Source organism: Cetorhinus maximus, chromosome 27, assembly GCF_964194155.1.
Source record: "Cetorhinus maximus chromosome 27, sCetMax3.hap1.1, whole genome shotgun sequence".
NCBI lineage: Eukaryota > Metazoa > Chordata > Chondrichthyes > Lamniformes > Cetorhinidae > Cetorhinus > Cetorhinus maximus.
The window spans coordinates 11,522,292-11,543,050 of record NC_135905.1 but is presented as its reverse complement, the minus strand read 5'-3'; the positions used below and the strand labels follow the sequence as shown (position 1 = coordinate 11,543,050).

The following is a 20,759-nucleotide window of genomic DNA, read 5'->3' as shown; positions in this document are numbered from 1 at the left end:
TTTCCCAGCTAGTTGCTAACTAAGTGGCTGATGGATTGATGAAGGTCAAGGCTGTGCAAACTGGATGAGTTCACGGTTATAGACAAGATTGCATTGGAGACCATAGACAGTTACCTTACAAAAATACATTTACTGGATCGGATGCTACAGATATGTATAATAGACTTGATACTATGACATGAAATAGAGACAAATGTTAACGTGAATAATGCTTTTAGATCACATGGCAAACTTTCATTTTACACCATGCTAGCCAAATCTGTCCACCCTGTAGTGTACTGGAGATGCCATTTTCATTCCTTTTCTAGATAAGCATGATGCTTTTTTTTTAAAGTAAGGAAGCTAAACTCATTTTCCCAGCTGTGAGGGCGAAGATTCTTACCCTTCCCTCCGCTCCCACTCAGTGTTTGAATTGCTTGTGATGTGAATACCAGTGGAAAGAGAGAGATGAAAATGCTCCTGTGGAGGGCCTTGGGATGTGTTACTATGCTGAAGGCGCAATGTAAATGCAGCTCCCTGTTGCCGCTTTCTGATGGTGGGTGTATGTACAGACTAACCACAGTGTGGTTGGCCCATCTGAGTTTCGTATTGAGGCAGGAGTCTCCTAAATACAGTACAAACTTCAACCCACTTACTGATGCTCTGGTCCTCCTAATCTAGCTGCTGCATCATGGATTTGCTTCTGAATGCGTTTCCCTCCTTGGGAACAAACTAACTTCAAAAAACACTTGGATGGTGCACTGTTGGAAACCGATTATCTGGTCATTTATCTGATTGCTGATTCGAGGTCCTTGCTTTGTTCAAATCGGGTGCCACATTTCCCCCTGTGACACCAAGTCACGATACTTGGAAAGTACATAATTGGTTATGAAAGGGACTGTACAAACCAAATTGCTTCAACTGTCATTGTGGAGCATTCCGGAGGCAATCACCAGTCGGCCTGCTGGGTGTACCACCAGAATGCGAGATTTCTTCCTAGTGCTGGTATTCAAAACACCTGCAATTCAAACAGTGAAGCAAGGCAGGAGCAAGAAGGAGTAACTTTCTCCTCAAAAATGGGGCAACTTGGTGAGGTTTCTTGGATTTTAAACAGCTCTGTGATAACCCAGGAGAGCAATATAAATGGCACCTCTTGCATGCTACAGGTAATTTTGTTGTCTGCTACTACAGGACTAGTTTGGACTTAGTTCTCAATGGAAATATAGCACGCCTATTAGGTGCTGTCTGTCATTTCCTGTCTTTTATTTCTGGTCTCATTTAGTGCTGTGCAGTGCTCAGTACGCCCTGATTAGTCATTGGAACAGGAGGAGGTCATTCAGCACCTCCGCCATTCAGTTAGATCCTGACTGAGCTGCATCTCGACTCCATCTATCTGCCCTGGCTCCAAAATCCTTAAAACCTCATCTCATAAAAATCTTTCAATCTCAGTCTACGCAGATGCTGTTGTTATTAAAGTGAAATGAATGTGTGCAGAGAAACCAAGAATTGCATTTAAGTGCGGGGATGAATTTGCATTTTGTGTCATTACTCGTTGAGCAGTGTTGAAGCGATAGACATTCCTTTGAGGACTGAAGCAAAGGTTCAGCGTGTTATTAGTATTATGTAGATGCCCTGCTTTCCCTCAAACGAACTCCTTCCGCTGGCTGAACATTGAAATGAAGTTTCTGGCCGTTTATTTTTAAGGGCAGCAATTTGTTAACAATTGCAAGCGTGAAGCCTGCAGCTTTTAAGTAACTAAACGTTTTTGTAGTGTTGAGGCTTCGACAATCTGCACTGACTAGATCGTATCCTATAGGGACTTGCTGGAAGGACCCCAGTGTTGCTTTGTCAACAGATAAAAAGCTGCCCTCACGTTGCCTGAGAGCATCCCTTTCAAGGACCAGCATAGTTTTTTTTCCCCATTCTTTCATGGGATGTGGGTGTCGCTGGCAAGGCCAGCATTTGTTGCCCATCCCTAATTGCCCTTGAGCTGAGTGGCTTGCTAGGCCATTTTAGAGTCAACTACATTGCTGTGGGTCTGGAGTCACAAGTAGGCCAGACTTCCTTTCCCTAAAATGGCACTCGTGAACCAATTGGTCAATTACTAAGACCAGCTTTCAATTCCAGATTTATTTTTTGAAGAAGAGTTATATAAGGTTGACACATTAACTCTGTTTCTCCCTGATGCTGCCAGACCTGCTGAGTTTATCCAGCGCTTTCTGTTTTTTATTTCAGATTGCTGGCTCCCACGGTATTTCACTTTAATTTTTTTTATAAAACTGAACTTATATTCCACCAGCTACCTCAGTGGGATTTGAACCCATATACCCAGAGAATTACTGTGGATTATCCAGGTGACATTACTACTACGCCACCGCCATATCCTCTTGAGTTTTAGTGAATCGCGACATATTCTTGCGCTTGTTGCTTCAGAGCAGTTGCATGTTAATTTATGAAGAAATAACATCATGGGACATTATTTGAAAATAAACCAAATCTAGTCATCCTATTCCGGTTGGCGGGGAGGATGGCGGTGGGGGGGTCAACCCTCATTCGAAGGTACTCAGTGCCTGGTTGCGGGACACAGCAGCGGGAAGGGGAGGGTGGGGTAGCCCTGCTGAGAGCCACACCCCCACCCTTGCTTCTAGCCACCCCCCACCCCCCCCTCCCCCTTTCCCCTTCTACCCCAGACCCCCAACCCTGCGACCCCTCCCGTGACTCCCTCTCCCCCACCCCTCCACCATCACTCTCCTGTGCCTGGGTCCATGGGTGATCCTAGGTGTCAGGTGGGTGCAGTACTGGCAGCAGTTGCCACTTCCCCAGAGTGCACGCTGGCAATGAAGAGCTGCCAGTCTCTCATTGGCCGGCAGCCCTTGGCAGGCAGGACTTCTGCCCCTGGGGGTCCTTGATCCTGATTGGCACTTAGTGCAGCGAGTTCTCACTGGCTGTCCAGCCAGCGGGTGAGAGACCTCCCGGCACCTCTATTAAATACCACCCTTTAAACGCCACTGGTGTAGTCCATTCCACTCCATGACTTTAAAATGTAAGAGAGGTTGGCTCATCGTGTATACTAGATGGAGAATATACAACGTCTTGACTTTTTAATCGATACTGAGAACAAGTGATTTGGATCTGATTGAGTGTTACCATCAGTACTTTACATTTACATTGACAGGATGGTATTGAATCTTTGTCCACACCGCAAGACTTAAAGTCAGAGGACAAATACTGCGTGGAGCTGGCGAAGATAGACGGAAGCCTTGGCGTTAGCGTCACAGTAAGTATCAAAATTATTACTCCTGCCGCTGGTGATTATGCCAAATATTCATCATTGTGACCATGGAATTTGAAAAAAATAAGAATACGTCAGACACACTATTCCCCAGGACCACCAACCTGTTGAGCTTCTCGTCTAAGAATAAATTGGATAGATACATGGATGGGAGAGGTCTGGAGGGTTATGGACTAGGTGCAGGTCAATGGGACTAATAATATAATAATATAATAATAGCGGAATAATATTTCGGCACAGACTAGAAGGGCCGAATGGCCTGTTTTCTGTGCTGTAATGTTCTATGGTTCTATGGTCTCTTTCAGTCTTCATAGCTCTTCATATCTGGCATCTTTAAAGCACAGTTTTCATTTTGTGCTTTTTGATTTGCCTTAGGCCAGGACTTCCCGTGGAGTGGCAGTCATTGGCGGATTGCCACTCTGCCCCTGGGGGGGTGGTGGGGGGGGAGGCTGCGCATTCTCGGGCCTCCTGAGAAATGTGCAGGGCAGCAGTGCCCGGGGGAAAGTGCAGCCATGACCCCTGCCCGTAAACCGGTAAGCTTAAAGGTCCCAGCCACTTTGAGAAGTCAGGGAGAAGGCAAGTGTGTAAGGTAGGTGGGTGGTATGGGGGTGGTTGGTTGGCGGGGGGGGAGTGAAGCGAGAGGTGGGTAGGCTGGGTTGGGGGAGCTAGGTGGTCAGTTGGCGGGGGTAGGTCGGGTGGTCAGTCAAGGGTGGTAGATGGATCGAGGTGGTTTTCAGGGGGATGAGGGGTAGTCGGGAGGTTGGAAGGGCTGTCGGGGTACAGTCGGGGGGGTTGGGAGAATAGTTGGGGGCCCTGAGGGAGGTAGTCTGGGGCTCCAGTAGAGGGTCTGGGGGTATTGGTACTATAGTTACCCAGGAGTTAGAAGTGGTTTTAATCTTTCTAACTTTTCCTGGGTAACTATTCTGCTAAGAGAGCCGGAACCATCCGAAGTCTTCGATTTAAATCGGAGTATCGATGGTTCCCAGTGCAGGGTAATTGCCCATCAGAAGTTTGAACTTCCTGGGCAATTGCTGCACAGTCTTTGCATTGGGACTACTGGGGGATTCCACCCCTCCACCGCCCCTGCCTCTCCCACCCCACAGCATCTTGGAAATTCTAGGCCCTGGGTACACGGGCAGGGAAATTCCTTGGAGCTGCAGTCAGTGAGACCTTTGTGAAGCCAGAGTGAAGATTTGAAGAATAAGAACGTAGAAATATCAGGAACAGAGGTAGGCCATTCAGCCGACTCCACCATTCAATTCAATCGTGCCTGATCTGCACCTCAACTCCATTTATTCACCATTTACCCATTGAAGCCCTTGCCAAACAAAAATCTACCCATCTCACCTTTGAAAGTTCCAACTATTCCCGCATCCAGAGCCTTTTGGGGAGAGAGTTCCAGATTTCCACTACCCTCTCTGCTGAGAAATTTCATTCCTTTAATGACCTAACCCACGTTTGAAGATTTTGCTCCCTCCCCTCCCCTGACCCACCCCTCTTCTCCCGTTAAAGGAAGTGGGTTTCTCACTATCTACTCTATCAAATCCTTTAAAAAAAATTAAACTCCTTGATCAGATCATCCTATTAGGTCAGATCTTCTAAGCTCACGGGAATACAAGCGAAGTTTAAGCGACCTGTCATTAACCCTTTAAGCAGAGGTCTTGCAGCTCAGTAAGTAGCCTCCCTAACCCTGAGCCAGAAGCTCTGAGATCAAGTGCCACACCAGGACATGTTGACCACGGAAGGAACATTCAACGGGCTGATAATCGTCCTGGAGAATCCTTCCGCTACTTTCCCACTATTCCCCAAAGGGAAAAAAGATGAGTGCAAAGATACACTTTAAAAAAAACCCTTTAAGTTGACATCATTCTGTTGAATCTGGGCTGCAACCCCTCCCAGGCCAACATATCCTTCCTGATGTGCAGTTCCCAAAACTGAGCACCGTACGCCACATGGGGTCCGACCGAGATTCTACAGAACCAAATCAGAACTGCGTCTCCTTAGGATTCCAGCCCCTTTAAAATAAGGAATAATACGAGCTACAGCAATACTTAGGGTTATTTTTGAGAGACTCTACTACATCGATGGACACTGCAATCAGCACATTGCCCAGTCTATCTGATAGGTGGTGGCTGAGGCTGAGGCCTTGTTGGTTGTGTGGGGACACAACACCATTTACCCCAATAGCTTTACCTTGAAGGGACTGGTCCATTTCACACCCGCATCATGTATGGGATATGAATGAATCTGCAATCATCCCAGAATGATCAGTAATATATGACAGAAAGAAAATGAGCATAAATTTGAAAGGAAAAGTGGTTAGAAATGAATTTTATATAAATTAAAATTAAGGTCCTTTTTAACATTTTTATACAAGTTTGCATTGGACCTAATAAAAGGTTGTGTTGCAAATTGAATACAGAGTTATTTGAAGAAGTATCATTGAAAATTGTGATTAATAAAAGCTATAGAGAGATGGAGTTGTGAAACAAAACCCAAGGTGTCCTGTGAAGGGAATAGGGGATGAGGGAGAGAAACAGAAATGCAAGATAGAGGAGAGATTATGCAATTGTTGATTTGTACCACTTTTGTCTGTTACTATTGAGAATACTCAATTTATTTCTCTCTCTCTCTCTTCAGTTATGATCCCCATAGACACCAATAACTTTTAAATTTGAACTCCCAGTTAAAGCTGAAAGGATGACACATTTTAAGACTACAGACTGAAAACAATACTGACTAAAAACAATACTAACTAAACACTTTTTATGTAACCAACTTATACTTTAACTACCAAACAGAACTTTTCCCTTTTACTTTTAACAAACCAAAAATCCCACTTCACAATTATACTTTACACTGTCCCTTGTTTACACATTCAATTCTCCCGGACCCAGTCCAACATGATTCATAGCTTCTAAGGGTTTACTTTCTGTTCCTTTTCTTTCCCAACTTTTAACCCCAGAACTGTCTTTCACAGTTAGGGTTTCTCCTGGCCGTTCTCCCTCTAGTAAAAGCTAGGTGAATCTTCCAGCCTCATTTCACATCCTTAGGAATTTGTTTTTTTCAATCTGAATGTGAGCTCTCACCTGCACTGCTGCGTTGTGAACCATAGAGACTTTTGGCCTTCAGCTGCTCTTCTCTCTCCTGGATCCTGCCAGACTGCCTGTGCCTCTGAGTTTTCAGGATTATCTTAGAAACCCACCTGCTCTCAAAGGCCATCTCAACGTGAATCACATGGGCCTTGTATCCAGGTAGAAATGCTGATAAACTATCCTTAAGACCCCAAATCTCTTTTATCCTGGAAGTAAATGGATAGTTTAAAGCATAACTGTTTATGACCCGATGTTCTTATCACCTTCCTGGGACCAGCCTGTGTACATACAGATGCTGCTGCCATTGTCTCCAAGTGTGAACACCTTATACCTTTTTTCCAGCTAAACAACCTGGGCTTCCCTTTAATCTTTAACAGCCACATCACCCACGCTTGTTGTTCAGTAGACTTCAGAACAGGTCACACGAACCCCTTCATTTCTCCCTAAATTAAAGACACAGCCCCAAAACATAACAGTCACATGAACCTCATATTTGTTACAGTATATAAAACTGTGTTCGCAGTTTTGTTTAGAAGAGATCAAGGACCCTTTTATTTATTTCTTACGAGGGATTTCGTACACTTCTGAGTGTTTCTATTAACAAATAAACACCAAGATAAGATTCAGAGTTTCAGCCATTCCTGCTTTTGTATAGCTGAGAAAAGGGACATGTCAAAGCTTTTCGTTTTGCACTCATCAGGACACTTGCAAGAATATCAATGCGAGTGTCCTGATGAGTGCAAGATGAAAAGCTTTGACATGTCCCTTTTTTCGGCAATACTCAAGTTCTGTACTAGCAAATGACCATTTCTGTTTTCTATAACTGGAGTAACCCAGTTATCCAATAATCCATTCTTCAGAACTCTGCTGTATTCAGACTGTTTTGTAGGCATAGGTTTCAAAGGCTTCATGAAAGTAATTATTCTATACCAGGAAACTGCAAAGCAGGTCTCATACGACATAACATCAGTATCACGCTGTTCATTATCACAATGTTATCTTAACCAGTTTGCCTGAAATTAAAACTGTCACTTTTTTTGCACTTAAAAAAAAAAGCTTTGGTTCCCCTGTTACAGAATCAACAATTGTGTTGCCTGCACTGTCTAAGCAAATTGGCAAACTGTATTGATGTACATAAGATCTTACCCACTTGTTGTTTATCTTTGTGCATTTGTGCTTGTCAAAGGTGAGGGAGGATATTGCTGGGAAATGGAACATTTTCCGCTTTGCATCCAGTAACAGAACCAAGTGCTCCCAGGTCAAGTATAACATACAATGCAAAGTGCCCCAGTGTGGTTCTGGCAGTACACGTGATTGTCGACTGTAGAAAGAAACATGTTCCTTATTGCCCTTGTGTGATCGTTGTATCTCCCATGCTGTCTGCCTCCAACACTTTATCATTGTGACGTGTAATTGATAACAAAAAAGTATTAATAATGATATAAAGAAGAAAAATTGCTAGAATGTTTAGATGCCATCTGTGTACGTGTTAAGTGCACCATTCCATTACAAGTCATGTCACTTGTGGTTTAATAGTTTGTGGTAGGAGCTGTCAATTGCATTGATGAGCTTACTCTGGAGTAATGAAGAGTGCCTCCATAATCTTCGGCTGATGCGCCAGTAAATACTGAAGCTCTTTTGGAGGTGCTGACTTCTGGATAATCGCTAAACTCGAGCCCCATCCGCTTGTTCAGATGGATGTAAAATGTCCCACGGCATTCCGTGAGATTGAGCAGGGAGTTCTCCCCAGTGTCACGGGCAACAGTCCTTCCTTAACCAATGCCACATGACAAAAAAAAATCAAGCAGATTGACCAGTCGTTCATCGTATTTGCTGCGTATGGGATCTTGCTGTGTACTACTTGACTGCTGTGTTTGCCTGCTTCATAGTGACGCCACGTCAAAAATCATTAAAGTTCGCAACTGATCCAAAAGACTTGATTTGCTTTTGAATGTGGTAGGACAGTACATAATGCAAGTTAGGAACAAGAGTCGGCCATTTAGTCCCCCGAGCCTAGTCCAACATAAAGAAAATTTATATCGCTCCGTTTACCTGCCTTTACTCAATCCGACGTCATTAAAAACAAAAATTCCGTGCAGTTCACGTTTCAACCCATTCAAAGCAATGGAGACTGGTCTTCAGATGAATTCAGGTCACGATATAATCTGTTGGTGCCAACTGCAGATGAGAGAGGAGGGGCAAAAGAAACAACAATGTGCTGGACTAAGACCGGAATCACTCTGGAATTATCCCATTGGTGCATTGGAACAAGGTTAGAGAGTTCCTTCCCGGTGAAAGAAGGCCCATCTGAAGATACTGCTGAAGAAGTCTGGTGCTGTTCCTTCAATTCCAATCAATACAATGAATTGATCCATTAAAACCCACCTGGTTCACTAATGTCCTGTAGGGAAGGAAACCTGCCATCCTTACCTGGTCTGGCCTACATGTGACTCCAGACCCACAGCAATGTGATTGACTCTTAACTGCCCTCCGAAATGGCCTAGCAAGCCACTGGGTTCAAGGGCATTAAGAACGGAATGCCAGCCTTGCCAGTGACACCCGTGTTACATGAAAGAATGAAGGAAAAATCTTAACACTAGAAAAGGATATAGGCCAGTGAATTTCAAACGGAGGTTTCTCCTTCATTGAGATGCTTTGGCACATAATAATGTTGACTTGCAGGAGAGCCCTTCTGATAGTCTGCAGGAAAGCATCTCGTGTACTGGTCTGTAAAAATATCTCCATAGAGAAGGGTCCTTTTTTAAGCATGTTTTGTTCTGCTCTGCAGGGTGGTGTGAACACCAGTGTGAAAAATGGTGGGATTTATGTGAAGGCCATCATTCCTGGAGGAGCTGCTGACCTTGATGGTCATATCAGGAAAGGTAAGGGGCAAGGGTTAGGAAGTGAAAAGGTGTAAATCACTCAAGAGGATATGTGACCATTCTAGATGCCAAATAGTTATTCAAAATCATAAGGAGTCTGGACATTGTAGATAGGAAGAAACCGTTCCCTTTGGTGGAAGGAGATATGAGGTGAACCTTTTTCACGTAGCGAGTGGTTAAGATCTGCAATGCTCTTCCTGAGAGTGTGGTGAGGGCCTGGTCAATCGAGGCGCTCAAGAAGGAATTGGATTATTATCTAAAAAGAAAGATTGTGCAGGGTTACGGGGAGAAGATGGGGGGATGGGATAAGGGGAATTGCTCATTCTAAGAGCTAGTGCAGACATGATGGGCCGAATGGCCTTCTGTGTTGTAACAACTCTGTGATTCTGTGAAATCTACCAGAAAGACCTGAAACAACAGATTTCCTCAGACACCAGAACATGGTGGTCAGGTTCTGCTGCATTAGAGTGACTGTATGGACAATGGGACTCGATGGTTAAATACAGATCTTTCACCTCTGGAAAATGTGTTCACACTCAAGCTAATCGAATGAAAGTCTCCCCTGCCTTTTAGCTGTAAGAGAAGCTTTAATATGAATTTGGGTAACCTCAGTCCCATCCTAAGTAGGTACAGACTCACCACACAAACCTGTCCCTCATTAAGGTACCAATGTCACTGTATTGAAACCATAGGACAGCTGAAGTGTCAAAATGGATGATGGCCCATTGGTAGAGTGGGGCCAACTCAAAGCTTGAGATTTTATTGGGTTAAAGTAGAAGACTTTGTATCTTTCCATGCAATACTCCACCTGAGAGTGTTTAATCCCAACCTTGAGTGCATTTTCTCACTACTGGTGCCACTGACCTCGACGAAGGCAACATTTATTAATGAAAACACAATAGAAAAATAATAAATCAGCCCAAGCTTGATTCATTATGTGATAATAACATGGGAAAGGCTCGACTAAGCCCATTCAGTGATCAAGGTGCTCCTTGTATGGACCATTTAGAATCCATCTCACCATGGAATTGCTCCATCCACTTTCCTCAGGGAAAGGTTTATGTAAAATCTGCCTGGTGTCCAATAGTAGTCACATAAAATGACAGATTATCCGTCCATTTCCACATCTGCACTATTCAACCTTAGTGGGTTCTATAGATAACCCACTGCCTCAGCAATAGATATTAATCCCCCTACAACAGGTAGGAGAGGATAGCGGGTGTTGATTTAAAGACTAAATATGGGGAATATGTTCCCAGTATCCTGTGCTTTTGTCCACCACCTTATTTACATCAGCAGATATTGGAGGTGGGGATATGGAACACTCATTAACATATTTAAATAGGACACCCAAGGTGCATTTTAGAGCAATTTAAAATTAACTGATGGGTTTCCCGGGGTGGTGGTGGTGGGGGGGAGGTGCGGGGGGAAGGGTGAGAAACGCAGGTGGGAGGTGCTGACTCCACAAGGTGAAGAGGCTGTTTCAGCACAACTGGTAGACCAAGCGGAGCAGGAATGTTCTCCCAGCCTTTCAAGTAACCCTTTGGTCTTTCCCCTCCTGATTTGTCAACCATTCCCCCCAGCCTAGCCCTGATGTCCTCCGTCCACCTTTGTCTGCATTGGCTAGGGCAGCTCCTCCCTCTTGATTTCCGGGGACCATCCCCGAGTGTCCCTGGTTTTGGCCTCCTGATGCTGGTGTGCCCTCCAGCCTGTAAGCCTGGGTGTCCATTTGGCAGAAGGCTGGGATGGAAATGAATGTAGAAAATGCTAATGAGGTCAGCAGCCCAATGGGAAATAAGGAGTAGTGGTCTGAACTGGTCTTGTATACCTTAAAATGGAACGCCAGTTCGGACCAGCACTCCTATTTCCCATTTTTCACTCTATTTTCTCATTCAGAGGACCTACCCGGCCTTAAAGGCTCTGGGGCCTTTTCCACCCTCCCCTCCCCCACTGTAACTATCCAGGTTATTGTGTCCTATGTCCGTCATCGATCCTACAACTTCCAGTTTGAATTGATTTTCAACCAGATACTTTTTTTTTTGAAGGAGCCAATCAATAAAGTGTCAATAAACGGTTTTGACCCTCGGGAAGGAAGGAAAGCAAGGTTCTATTTCTCATCTTCGGTCGGTTATTTTTTTAAGCTTTGGCCTGCTGTCCCCCTCCCCACTCCTGGGGAGGCCACTGTCTGTGAGGCAGTGATCTGTTGGAGGCTGTGGTACCTGTGGAGGCCCGGCAGTCTCTGGCAGCTCATTCGTATTACTTAGATGAGGTCTGAGGCCCTACTTCAGGCCTCTTGGTTCAGGCCTACGCTGCTCAGACGAAGTGAGGCACCATTTTTTTTTTAACGGCTGTCTGCCAAAAATGGGAAGAACAACTAATCAGGTGGCATCTGCTGGGCAATGCAGCCTTAAAAGCTCTGGATAATCATTCAATTCTGTGTTTTTGGTTTTGAGTTAAAAGAAACTAAGGAACGCCTGTTACACTGCTCCGTTGCTGTAAACTAGATAAGGCCACGTCAGTCCTGACTTCTTTCTTCCGTTTGACAGGTGATCGGCTGCAGGAGGTGGATGGTGTCAGCTTGCAGGGCATCACCCACAAGCAAGCGATCGAGCGTTTGAAGAACACTGGCCAGGTATGTTCCTACCCACCACTGTCATCCTGTCAGTCCACGACTTCAACTGGCAAATTTGAAGCCACTTAGTCAGCGCCAAGAGGTTAAAGGTCCCCGATCGGAATACCGGTAGAACTTTATAAGTCGCCATTTTTCTTACAAGAAGGTGCTGGAAGTCCAGTGCACCAGCTCTCTGAGATGGATGATTCCCGGGATGAAGAGCTGTAGCTATGAGGATAGATCGGAGAGGTTGGGACTGTTTTCCTTGGAGAAAAGAAGGCTGAGAGGAGACTTGATAGAGGTATTCAAGATCCTGAGGGGTATGGACAGGGTAAATAGTGAGGAACTGTTCCTACGCAAGAGAACCTCAAGAACTTGAGGGCACAGATTCAAACTAATGGGCAAAAGGAGTAGAAGTGATGTGAGGAAAAAATTTTTTCACCCAGAGGGTGGTTGGAGTCTGGAACGAACTTCCTGAGAGGGTGGTGGAGGCAGGTTCGATCGAGGTATTCAACAGGGAATTGGATTGCTACCTGAAAAGAGGTTACGGGGATAAGACAGGGGAGTGGGACTCAGTAGGATGCTCTTTCAGAGAGCCAGGGCAGGCTCGATGGGCCGAATGGCCTCCTTCTGCACTGTAAAGATTCTGTGATTCTGATTCTATGAAAGCACAATGTAGCTGAAAAACTGAAGTCAAAATTGGTCCAGTGCAGGACCATAAAAGCTTGCTTTATCTTAATAAATGGCAGTTCAGCTAAACGCGCTGCATCTCGAAGAGAAACTTTCATCCATCAGTCCAGACTTCAATCCTACAACATTGAGCTGAGCGAACGGGACTCTAACTCATTGTCCCATTTGAACTGCCTGATGTAGGTTATGTCTTTACAAGGCCGCGTTGGTTTTCAACACTGTGCATGTGTAGTTCTGGTGTTTTACTCCATAATGTCACTACGAGCGACAGAGTAGGCAGTGGCCGAGAGAAGAGATATTTCTCACAGAGTTAGTGGAGCTGCAAGGCAGCTTCTGCTTCTTGTAAGATATTAAAAAAAAGTTTCCAAAAAAAAAAGAATCAAGGAAGCAAAGTTGAAACTTGCCCCGTGACAGAAAACAATTTTCAATATGCCTGTGCAGAAAACCAGATTCCTCTGTTTGCTGGCGTAACAACAGTGACGCCTCAGCTTCTAAAAAATTCAGAGTTTCTAATAACCAGGATAGTAAACATTTAATAAGTTCTGTGGAATCATCCGTGCGGAGGATTTCAGAGGCTAAACCGACAGCAAAATCTTTTAATCATTAAGGCCTTAAAAGAACAACGGAATTGTAACATTCAGAAAAAAAGAAACAGTTCTCAGTTTGCTATCTACGCCACAGGGACTGCAGCGGTTCAAGAAGGCGGCTCACCACCACCTTCTCAAGGGCAAATAGGGATCGGCAACAAATGCTGGCCTAGCCAGCGATGCCCAGATCCCATGAAAGAATATATTTTAAAGATTGGTGGATGCTTTTCAAGCCACCCTGTCCTTTCCATCCTTGCTTTCATGGTTTCCTGCTATTCAGCATTTGCTACCCTTCCTCCCCTTTGTAAAACATATTGAGAGGCCTATCTGTACATGACAAACCCTTAAGAAATGTACAGAGAATGATTGCTCTTATACCCTATGATAGTACATGCTGAAAACATTCATAAAAACAATCAGGAATGCGATCCCTCTTCATGCGCAGAACACAATCGCGCAGAACCAGATGAAAATAATACAGCAATTTACGGGCAGATATTCAGCATTCACTTCGGCCAACTGCGAATCAATTTATACCTTATCGTCTTCTTCAGTTTTCTGCTCGAGGGCAGCACCACGACCACTACCATATGCAGGGCAAGGAGGCAGCACTTGAATCCACCCCAACTGGAACAGGGATTAAACCCAACTGCTGTTGGTACCAATCTGATCCAGACAAACCAACTGGACCCCAAGGGCAGAATTTCCCCACCACCCACCCCCCCTCCCCCCCCACCGCATTGGGTGGGGGGAAGTCCAGGAGTGAGCGTGTGGAGGCCTGCCTCCAATCGGGCCACCATTTTATGTGGGTGGGCCAATTAAGGCCCACCCAGCGTGACGTCCACGAGGAAGTACTGTGCGCTCCTTGTGCGGCTGAGGGGTGGATTCCCTGAGCCGGGAGTGCGCTCTTTCGCGCATGCGCGTGAAAAAGCGCACTCATCTCCCTGAGGCAGCACTCAGCCTCAGGGAGATCGGCTCCACATTACCGAACCACAGTGCAGAAGAGGCCCTTCAGCCCATAAAATGTTAAAAACAGAAAACAAAAAATTTCCCTGACATGTCCCCTCATGTGACACTGTCACATGAATTGGGACATGTCCATCACTTTTAGTTACACTTTTATTAAATCTTTTCAAACCTCATCCCGCCCGTGGATGAGGGTTTCATGATTTTTCCAATGCCCGCCAGGGCTCCCGGCCTACCTGCCAACCTTAAGGTTGGACGGGCAGGTCCACCAATTACGTTAGTTGCTTTGTCAATGGCCTCAATTGGCCATTGACAGGTCGGCGGGCGCACAGCTGAATCGGCTGAGCCCCCGCTGACCTGAAAATGGAAATGAGGCAGAGAGTTCTGCCCAACATCATCCTGCAGGACCCGCCCCCTGACCGGGAAATCCTGGTCCAAGTAGCAACATACGATTTAACTTGTGTGTGAATAGTGATGGTAGAGGCTTAAATTTCTTTCCATCATATGGCTGACCAGGATCTCTCCCACTCTTACTGCCTGCCTGCCTTTAGTGTAAGTTGGAAGGATTTGACAGTTCATACTCAACCTGTCTGACCATGTTACACACACACCTTCCTTAATTGGCCATCAACTCCTGGAGTGGGACTTGAACCCAGTGCTTCTGGCTCAGAGGCAGGGACACGACCCACTTCACCACAAGACCTCCTTGTATTGTGTATTCAAATAGAATTCAGGGTTTTCTATGAAGCTATAGGTTAATTTGGTTAAATTTGCATGATAAATAATCCAATCTGCAAAGTAATGAATATTAATCAGCTCCCTCTCTGATGAATATATTGACACAAGGTACTTTGAAATTATACAAATTAATAGCATTTTTGTTTACTTAAATCCCAATAATGTTCTTCTTTCTTACCAACGATGACTTATTCTCGATACAAATTATAATAAAATTTTATAACAGCAAGTTATAACCGTAGCAAATTGCAAAGCACTGGTGGCATTTATTATGAAATTTCATGCTTAGAATAATTACTAACAGTTTATCATGCATAAATCTACATATATTTGTATGCAATCCTAACTCAGACACACATTTCAGTGATTAAGTATCATTAATATTGGTGCAGTACCACTGTAGCATTGAAATGTGGTCTGTCAAGCCTTTGGAAATCACGATTACAAGATGTTACAGTCTTTTCTCCAGTACTTAAAAATGATTCATTGGGTAGACATTTGTATTGATACGCCATGTTAAACATTTCTTAAAGAAATCTCCTAATCATAGAATAGCGCAGAAGAGGAGGTCATTTGACTCATGAAGTCTATGGCCTGAATTTCACCCTTGGTGGGTGCGCGTGATCAGCGGACCTGGGACCGATCAGGATACAGGCCGCCGCCCGCGATCGTCAACAACTGTGCCAATTAAGGCCTGCCCAGTGTGAAACGCGGCTTCCCAATGGTCGGGAAGGACCAGGCGGGGACAGGGGTCTGTCGGGCGGTGGGTCCAATGGCGACCCGGCGGGCTGTTTAACAACGGCGCAGGCCGCTCCTTGAAGGCTCTCAGGGAAGAACACTTCTTGAGCACTCTGCAGAGAGGAGCTATGGCCTTGGCAACGGAGGGAGACGCCAGGCGGGAGGCTAGGTCGAGCGGCCACTTGGCACCCCCCCCTAACTGGTTTTCGGACGAGTGCCTCGTGGTGCTGTTGGAGGAGGGGGCTGCCAGGAGGGCCACCCTCGTCCCCAGAGATGGAAGGAGGAGGCCACCGCACCTGATTAAAAGAGCTTGGGAGGAGGTGGCAGCCCAGGTCAGCAGCCGCGATGTTGTGTGGTGGAAATGGGTGCAGTGTCGCAAAAGATTCAACGACCTGCTGCGCTCGGGAAGGGCAAGTGCCGTGTTGTCACGGATCAGTGAGGAGAAGCGTTAAGGCCTGGCTGCACCCCCCATGGAACTCAGGGTTGTTAGAGTCTGAGTGCCAACTGTTAATGACGCCGGAGCTGGCCAAGGGGGTGAGCCCTGGCTGCTTGGACTGAGCGCCTTGTGGCTCAAGGGCCACGAATCGGATGAGCCCTGCGAGGTGCTCCTCGGCTGGGGTTGGCCAGGCTGCAATGGCGCTGCAGGTAGAGAGTGAACTAATCAATGCTCCTCTGTTGTTTCAAGAGAAGACATTGCATAATAATGTTGAGAGGTCACGGACAGGCGGAGGCCCTCACACCTCCTACTCCTATCCAGGTTTGAGCAGGACACCTTGGAGCTGGAGAGGCGCCACACTCCTCAGTCAGCCGGTCACGGAGAGACTGGGGTGTCAGACGAAGGTGAGAGTGCAGTGCACAGAGGCGAGAGTTTACGATGGTGCAAACATTCTTGTATAGGCTCTTCATTGATGGGAGGCTCCAGACTGGAGTCCCCATTGATCATTGAAAGATGATGGCTCCACGATGCAGATCTCCATTGTCTCACCAGGGTGTCTGGCATGCATAGTGACAGTGTGATGACTTTAACTAATGCCATGTCCTTGTTCTCCCTTAGATTCACCAGCACACACTCATTCTCAGGACCCCGAAGAGCCACCCCTGATGCCTGAGGACCGCCAGGCTTCAGCTGCACCTGCGCCACACCCACTCTCTGAACCAGGCACCAGCGCAGATACCAGCACCTTGGCGGGAGTTAGATCTTTGGCTAGAATGTCAGAGCACAGTGGTGAGGGCACTTCACACTCGCTTGAGGTGCAGGTGGAGGCAGAGAGTGCCCAGGGCACCGGCAGTTGGAGGACTGCTGGAGACCAGGACTTTGCTGAGTCGAAGGCTGATGATGAGCCTCTGGAGTCGTCCATTAGGCGGATGTCCAGCGGGATGTGTGGGAGGATCTGGTGGAGATCCATGAGGGTATGCATGCCAAGGTCTCTGTTGTGGAGGAGTCCATGCAGGGCATAAGCACTGCATTGACCCTCATGGGTGAGCACACTGCCTCCTCTACTGAGAGAGTGGTGACTCTCATGGAGAGGCAGCTCCAGGGACAGAAGCAGGGGTTCCTGGGGTTGCGCTCGGACCTGCAAGCCCTCACACAGGCAACGATCTCAGGTGGTCAATGCCAATGTGGGAGATGGATGTGGCACCCAGTATCCCAGCTAGGTGCCCGTCCATCAGTGGCGAGCAGGGAGGTCCAGAGTGACCTCACATTGACGCACGAGCTGCTTATCATTTCTGCAGGTTCCTCTCAGGGCTCTCTGGCTGATGGCAGCAGCTCCTCCGCCCTTTTGCCAGTGACCGTGGCATCTGATGAGGCTGTGATGACTTGGGAGATGCCAACCGTGGCACTGGCCACTCCCTCCCAGGTGGGGCCAACACAGGCTCCACTGATCAGAGGACGACCACCAACGTCATCAAGGCCAACCAGACAGCAGAGTCAGCAGGCTGCCTCCAATTCTAAGATTGGTAATTAACAATTAATTAATTAACAATCCTAAGATAGCCATGATCGTATTGAATGGCGGAGCAGGTGCGAGGGGCCGAATGGCCTTCTCCTGTTCCTATGTTCCTAATGCCGCTGCCAGTGAGGGGGTTGGACCAAAACATAGCACTCATAAATGTAAGTTTAAGGCACCTGAGGGACTGGTCACATGTGATCTTCTGTAATGTTTTGTTTATGTTTACTGGTGTGAAAATGAACACCAAAGACGGTCATGTTCATTTTTTTGATTGTGAAAAGTACATAAATTTTGTTTTTGTCCTAATGGCCTGAGTATGCTTCACCTTTGTATTTTTTTGGTGCAGGGTATGCCAGTCTGTAATGCTGGACGTGAGAGGCTCTAAACTTTATTGCACAGGCACTGAGTGGACTTTGGGTTGAAATGAAAGGGTCATTTCAGTCATCAGGATGGAGGCAGCAGCCCTGGTGTGAGGTGGAAGCAGATCTTTGGTAGCCTAGATGAAGGAGCGTTGGATCAAGGTGTCCCTGGTGTCCCTGCCTCCCTGAAGGATACAGAGGTCTGCCTCCACACCCTCAGAATTCTCCTCACCGCACTCCTCTTCTGTCTCGCTACTGGATTCATCCTCTGTGGCCTGTGTAGCTGCGTCAAGATCCTCTTCCTCCAGTGGGCCCCTCCTTGCCAGTGCCAGATTGTGGAGGGCACAGCATGCAACCACAATCAGTGACACCCGCTCTGGGGGGTATTGTAGCGCTCTCCCTGAACAGTCCAGGCATCCAAAGTGCATCTTCAGAAGACCTATGGTCCACTCTATCACCACCCTTGTGGAGGCATGGCTCCTATTGTAACGCTGCTCTGTGTCTGCTCGTGGGTGGCAGAGAGGCATCATGAGCCACCTCCTCAACAGATAGCTCTTGTCACCCAGCAGCCATCCATCCAGTCCGGCTGGAGCACTGAATAGCCTTGGCACCTGGGAGTGTCTGAAGATATAAGTGTCATGGGAGCTGCCAGGGTACCATGCACAGACTGGCAGAATCTGCGTCCTGTGGTCACAAACTATCTGCACGTTCATGGAGTGGAATCACTTCCTGTTGATGAAGGCACCCGGCTGACCCACTGGCGCCTTGATGGCCACATGTGTGCAGTGTTCCCCCTGGACATGGGGGAACCCAGCAATCGCTGCAAACTCTCTGGCTCACTCAGCCTGGCTGGCCTCGTCCGTACAGAACTGAATAAATGTCATTATCCACCTGAACACAGCTTCTGTCACCAGCTTGATGCAACTGTGGACGGCTGATTGGGAGACTCTACACAGATCCCCCACTGACCCCTGGAAATTGCCAGAGGATAGAAGTTGAGGGCCACCATGACCTTCAGAGCCACTGGCATGGGGTGTCCACCCACACCATTGGAGCTGATCTCAGGCCCAGTCATCTGACAAATGGAGGTCACAGTCTCCCTGGAGAGGCAGAGCCTCCTTTGGTATTGCACCTCGAACATATTGAGGGAGCTGCATCGCTGCCTGTAAACCCTGGCAGCAGGATAGTGGCGTCTCTGTGGCCCCTTCCGCCTTGAACGACCTGTTGACCCTGTGCCCCTTGTGCCTGCCCGAGGTCTTCTTGTGCTATTTCCCACCCAATCGGATCGGATCGGGCAGTGCCTGCCCGCAAAGCGTAAAATTCTGCCCTACGTTGGCTCTTTCGAAGAGTTATCCAGTTTATCATACTGCCCCAAATTTACTCCCCTCCCCCACCCACAAATCCCTACAATTATTTTTCCTTCAAGTATTTATCCAATTCCTTTTTGAAGGCTATTGTTGAACCTGGTTTCACCAGCCTATCGGGCAGTGCATTCCAGATCCAAACCACTTGGCTTTTCCTCTCAAGTTGCCTTTGGTCCTTTTGTTAATCCCCATGAATCTGTGCCCTCCGCTGGTCAACGCTTCAGTCATTGGAATCGGTTCCTCTTTATTCACTTGATCTAAAGCCTTCATGATTTTCGACGCCTCTGCTTCAGCATCCGCTGTTGTAAGGAGAGCAATCCGAGCTTCACCAGTCTATCCAAGTCATTGTAATTCCTCATTCTGGTCAATCTCTTCTGTACCCGCTCCAGCGTTCAGCTGTGATGTCCATAATACTCCGACTGGGCCAAATTAGTGTTTATTATAGGCGTAACTTCCTGATCATGATCAGCAACAACTTGCATTTTTTACTGGAATAAAACGTCCCAAGTTTTTTTCAACAACTTTTTTTTAAAAAGCGCCTTTAATTTCATAAAATATCCCAAGACAATGCACAAGGGCATTATAAAACAAAATATGGCTCCCAGCCACACTAGGAGATATTAGGTCAGGTGAACAAAAGCTTGGTCAAAGAGCTTAGTTCTTTGACCAAGTTTTTAAGGAGCGTCTTAAAGTTTCACAGGATTATTATCAAACAAAATTTGACACCAAGCTCAAAGGGAGGTATTAGTACAAGCGACCAAATGTTTGATCAAAGTGATGGGCGTCCTACATGAAGAGCGAAAGGGAAAGATGCAATGAGGTTTCCGGAGGGAATTTCGGAACTTCAGGCCTAGACACCAATGGTGGGACAAAGGGATTCACAAATGCAGAAGAGAGCAGAATGAACAGAATGCGGAGTTCTTGGAGAGATGTAGGGCTGGAGGAGGTTAAGAGATAGGGATGAAATACCTGAACACACCATTGAACAGTAGTCACAGCATAACTTAATAATGCCAAGGTTTTACAACTCACACCTTTGGGCAATTTTTGGAGGTGGGAAGATAAATAATATATGCATTTATACAGCATTTTTCATGACGTCACCGAAAAAGTACTTTTGAAGTATAAAAACAAAAACAAAAAACTGCGGATGCTGGAAATCCAAAACAAAAAATAAAAAATACCTGGAAAAACTCAGCAGGTCTGGCAGCATCGGCGGAGAAGAGTACAGTTGACGTTTCTCGAAACGTCAACTGTACTCTTCTCCGCTGATGCTGCCAGACCTGCTGAGTTTTTCCAGGTGTTTTTTATTTTTTGTTTTATTTTTGAAGTATGGTCACTGTTGTTAATGTAGGAAACACAGCAACCAATTTAGCAAGCTTTCCTAAACAGCAATCTGATAATGACCAGATCATTTGTTTTTGTGGTGATTGATGTTGGAGGGATAAATATTGGCGAGGACACTGGGGAGAACTACCCTGCTCTTTTCTGAAATAGTGTCATGAG

At 46.4% G+C, this 20,759-nt stretch overlaps 2 protein-coding genes across 5 annotated transcripts in view; one reads left to right on the top strand and one right to left on the bottom strand.

Annotated features, from left to right (window-relative positions):
* ptpn20 (protein tyrosine phosphatase non-receptor type 20) overlaps positions 1–20,759 on the top strand; it is a 336,983-nt gene that overhangs the window by 167,641 nt on the left and 148,583 nt on the right. For all 4 annotated transcript variants that reach the window (XM_078530719.1, XM_078530716.1, XM_078530715.1 and 1 more), the window contains 3 exons: positions 3,155–3,256; positions 9,155–9,248; positions 11,795–11,880. In XM_078530719.1, coding sequence (XP_078386845.1) covers positions 3,155–3,256; positions 9,155–9,248; positions 11,795–11,880 — 282 coding nt within the window. The remainder of the gene's footprint in view (positions 1–3,154; positions 3,257–9,154; positions 9,249–11,794; positions 11,881–20,759) is intronic.
* mapk8a (mitogen-activated protein kinase 8a) overlaps positions 1–20,759 on the bottom strand; it is a 485,513-nt gene that overhangs the window by 316,173 nt on the left and 148,581 nt on the right. The gene's annotated exons all lie outside the window — the stretch shown is intronic.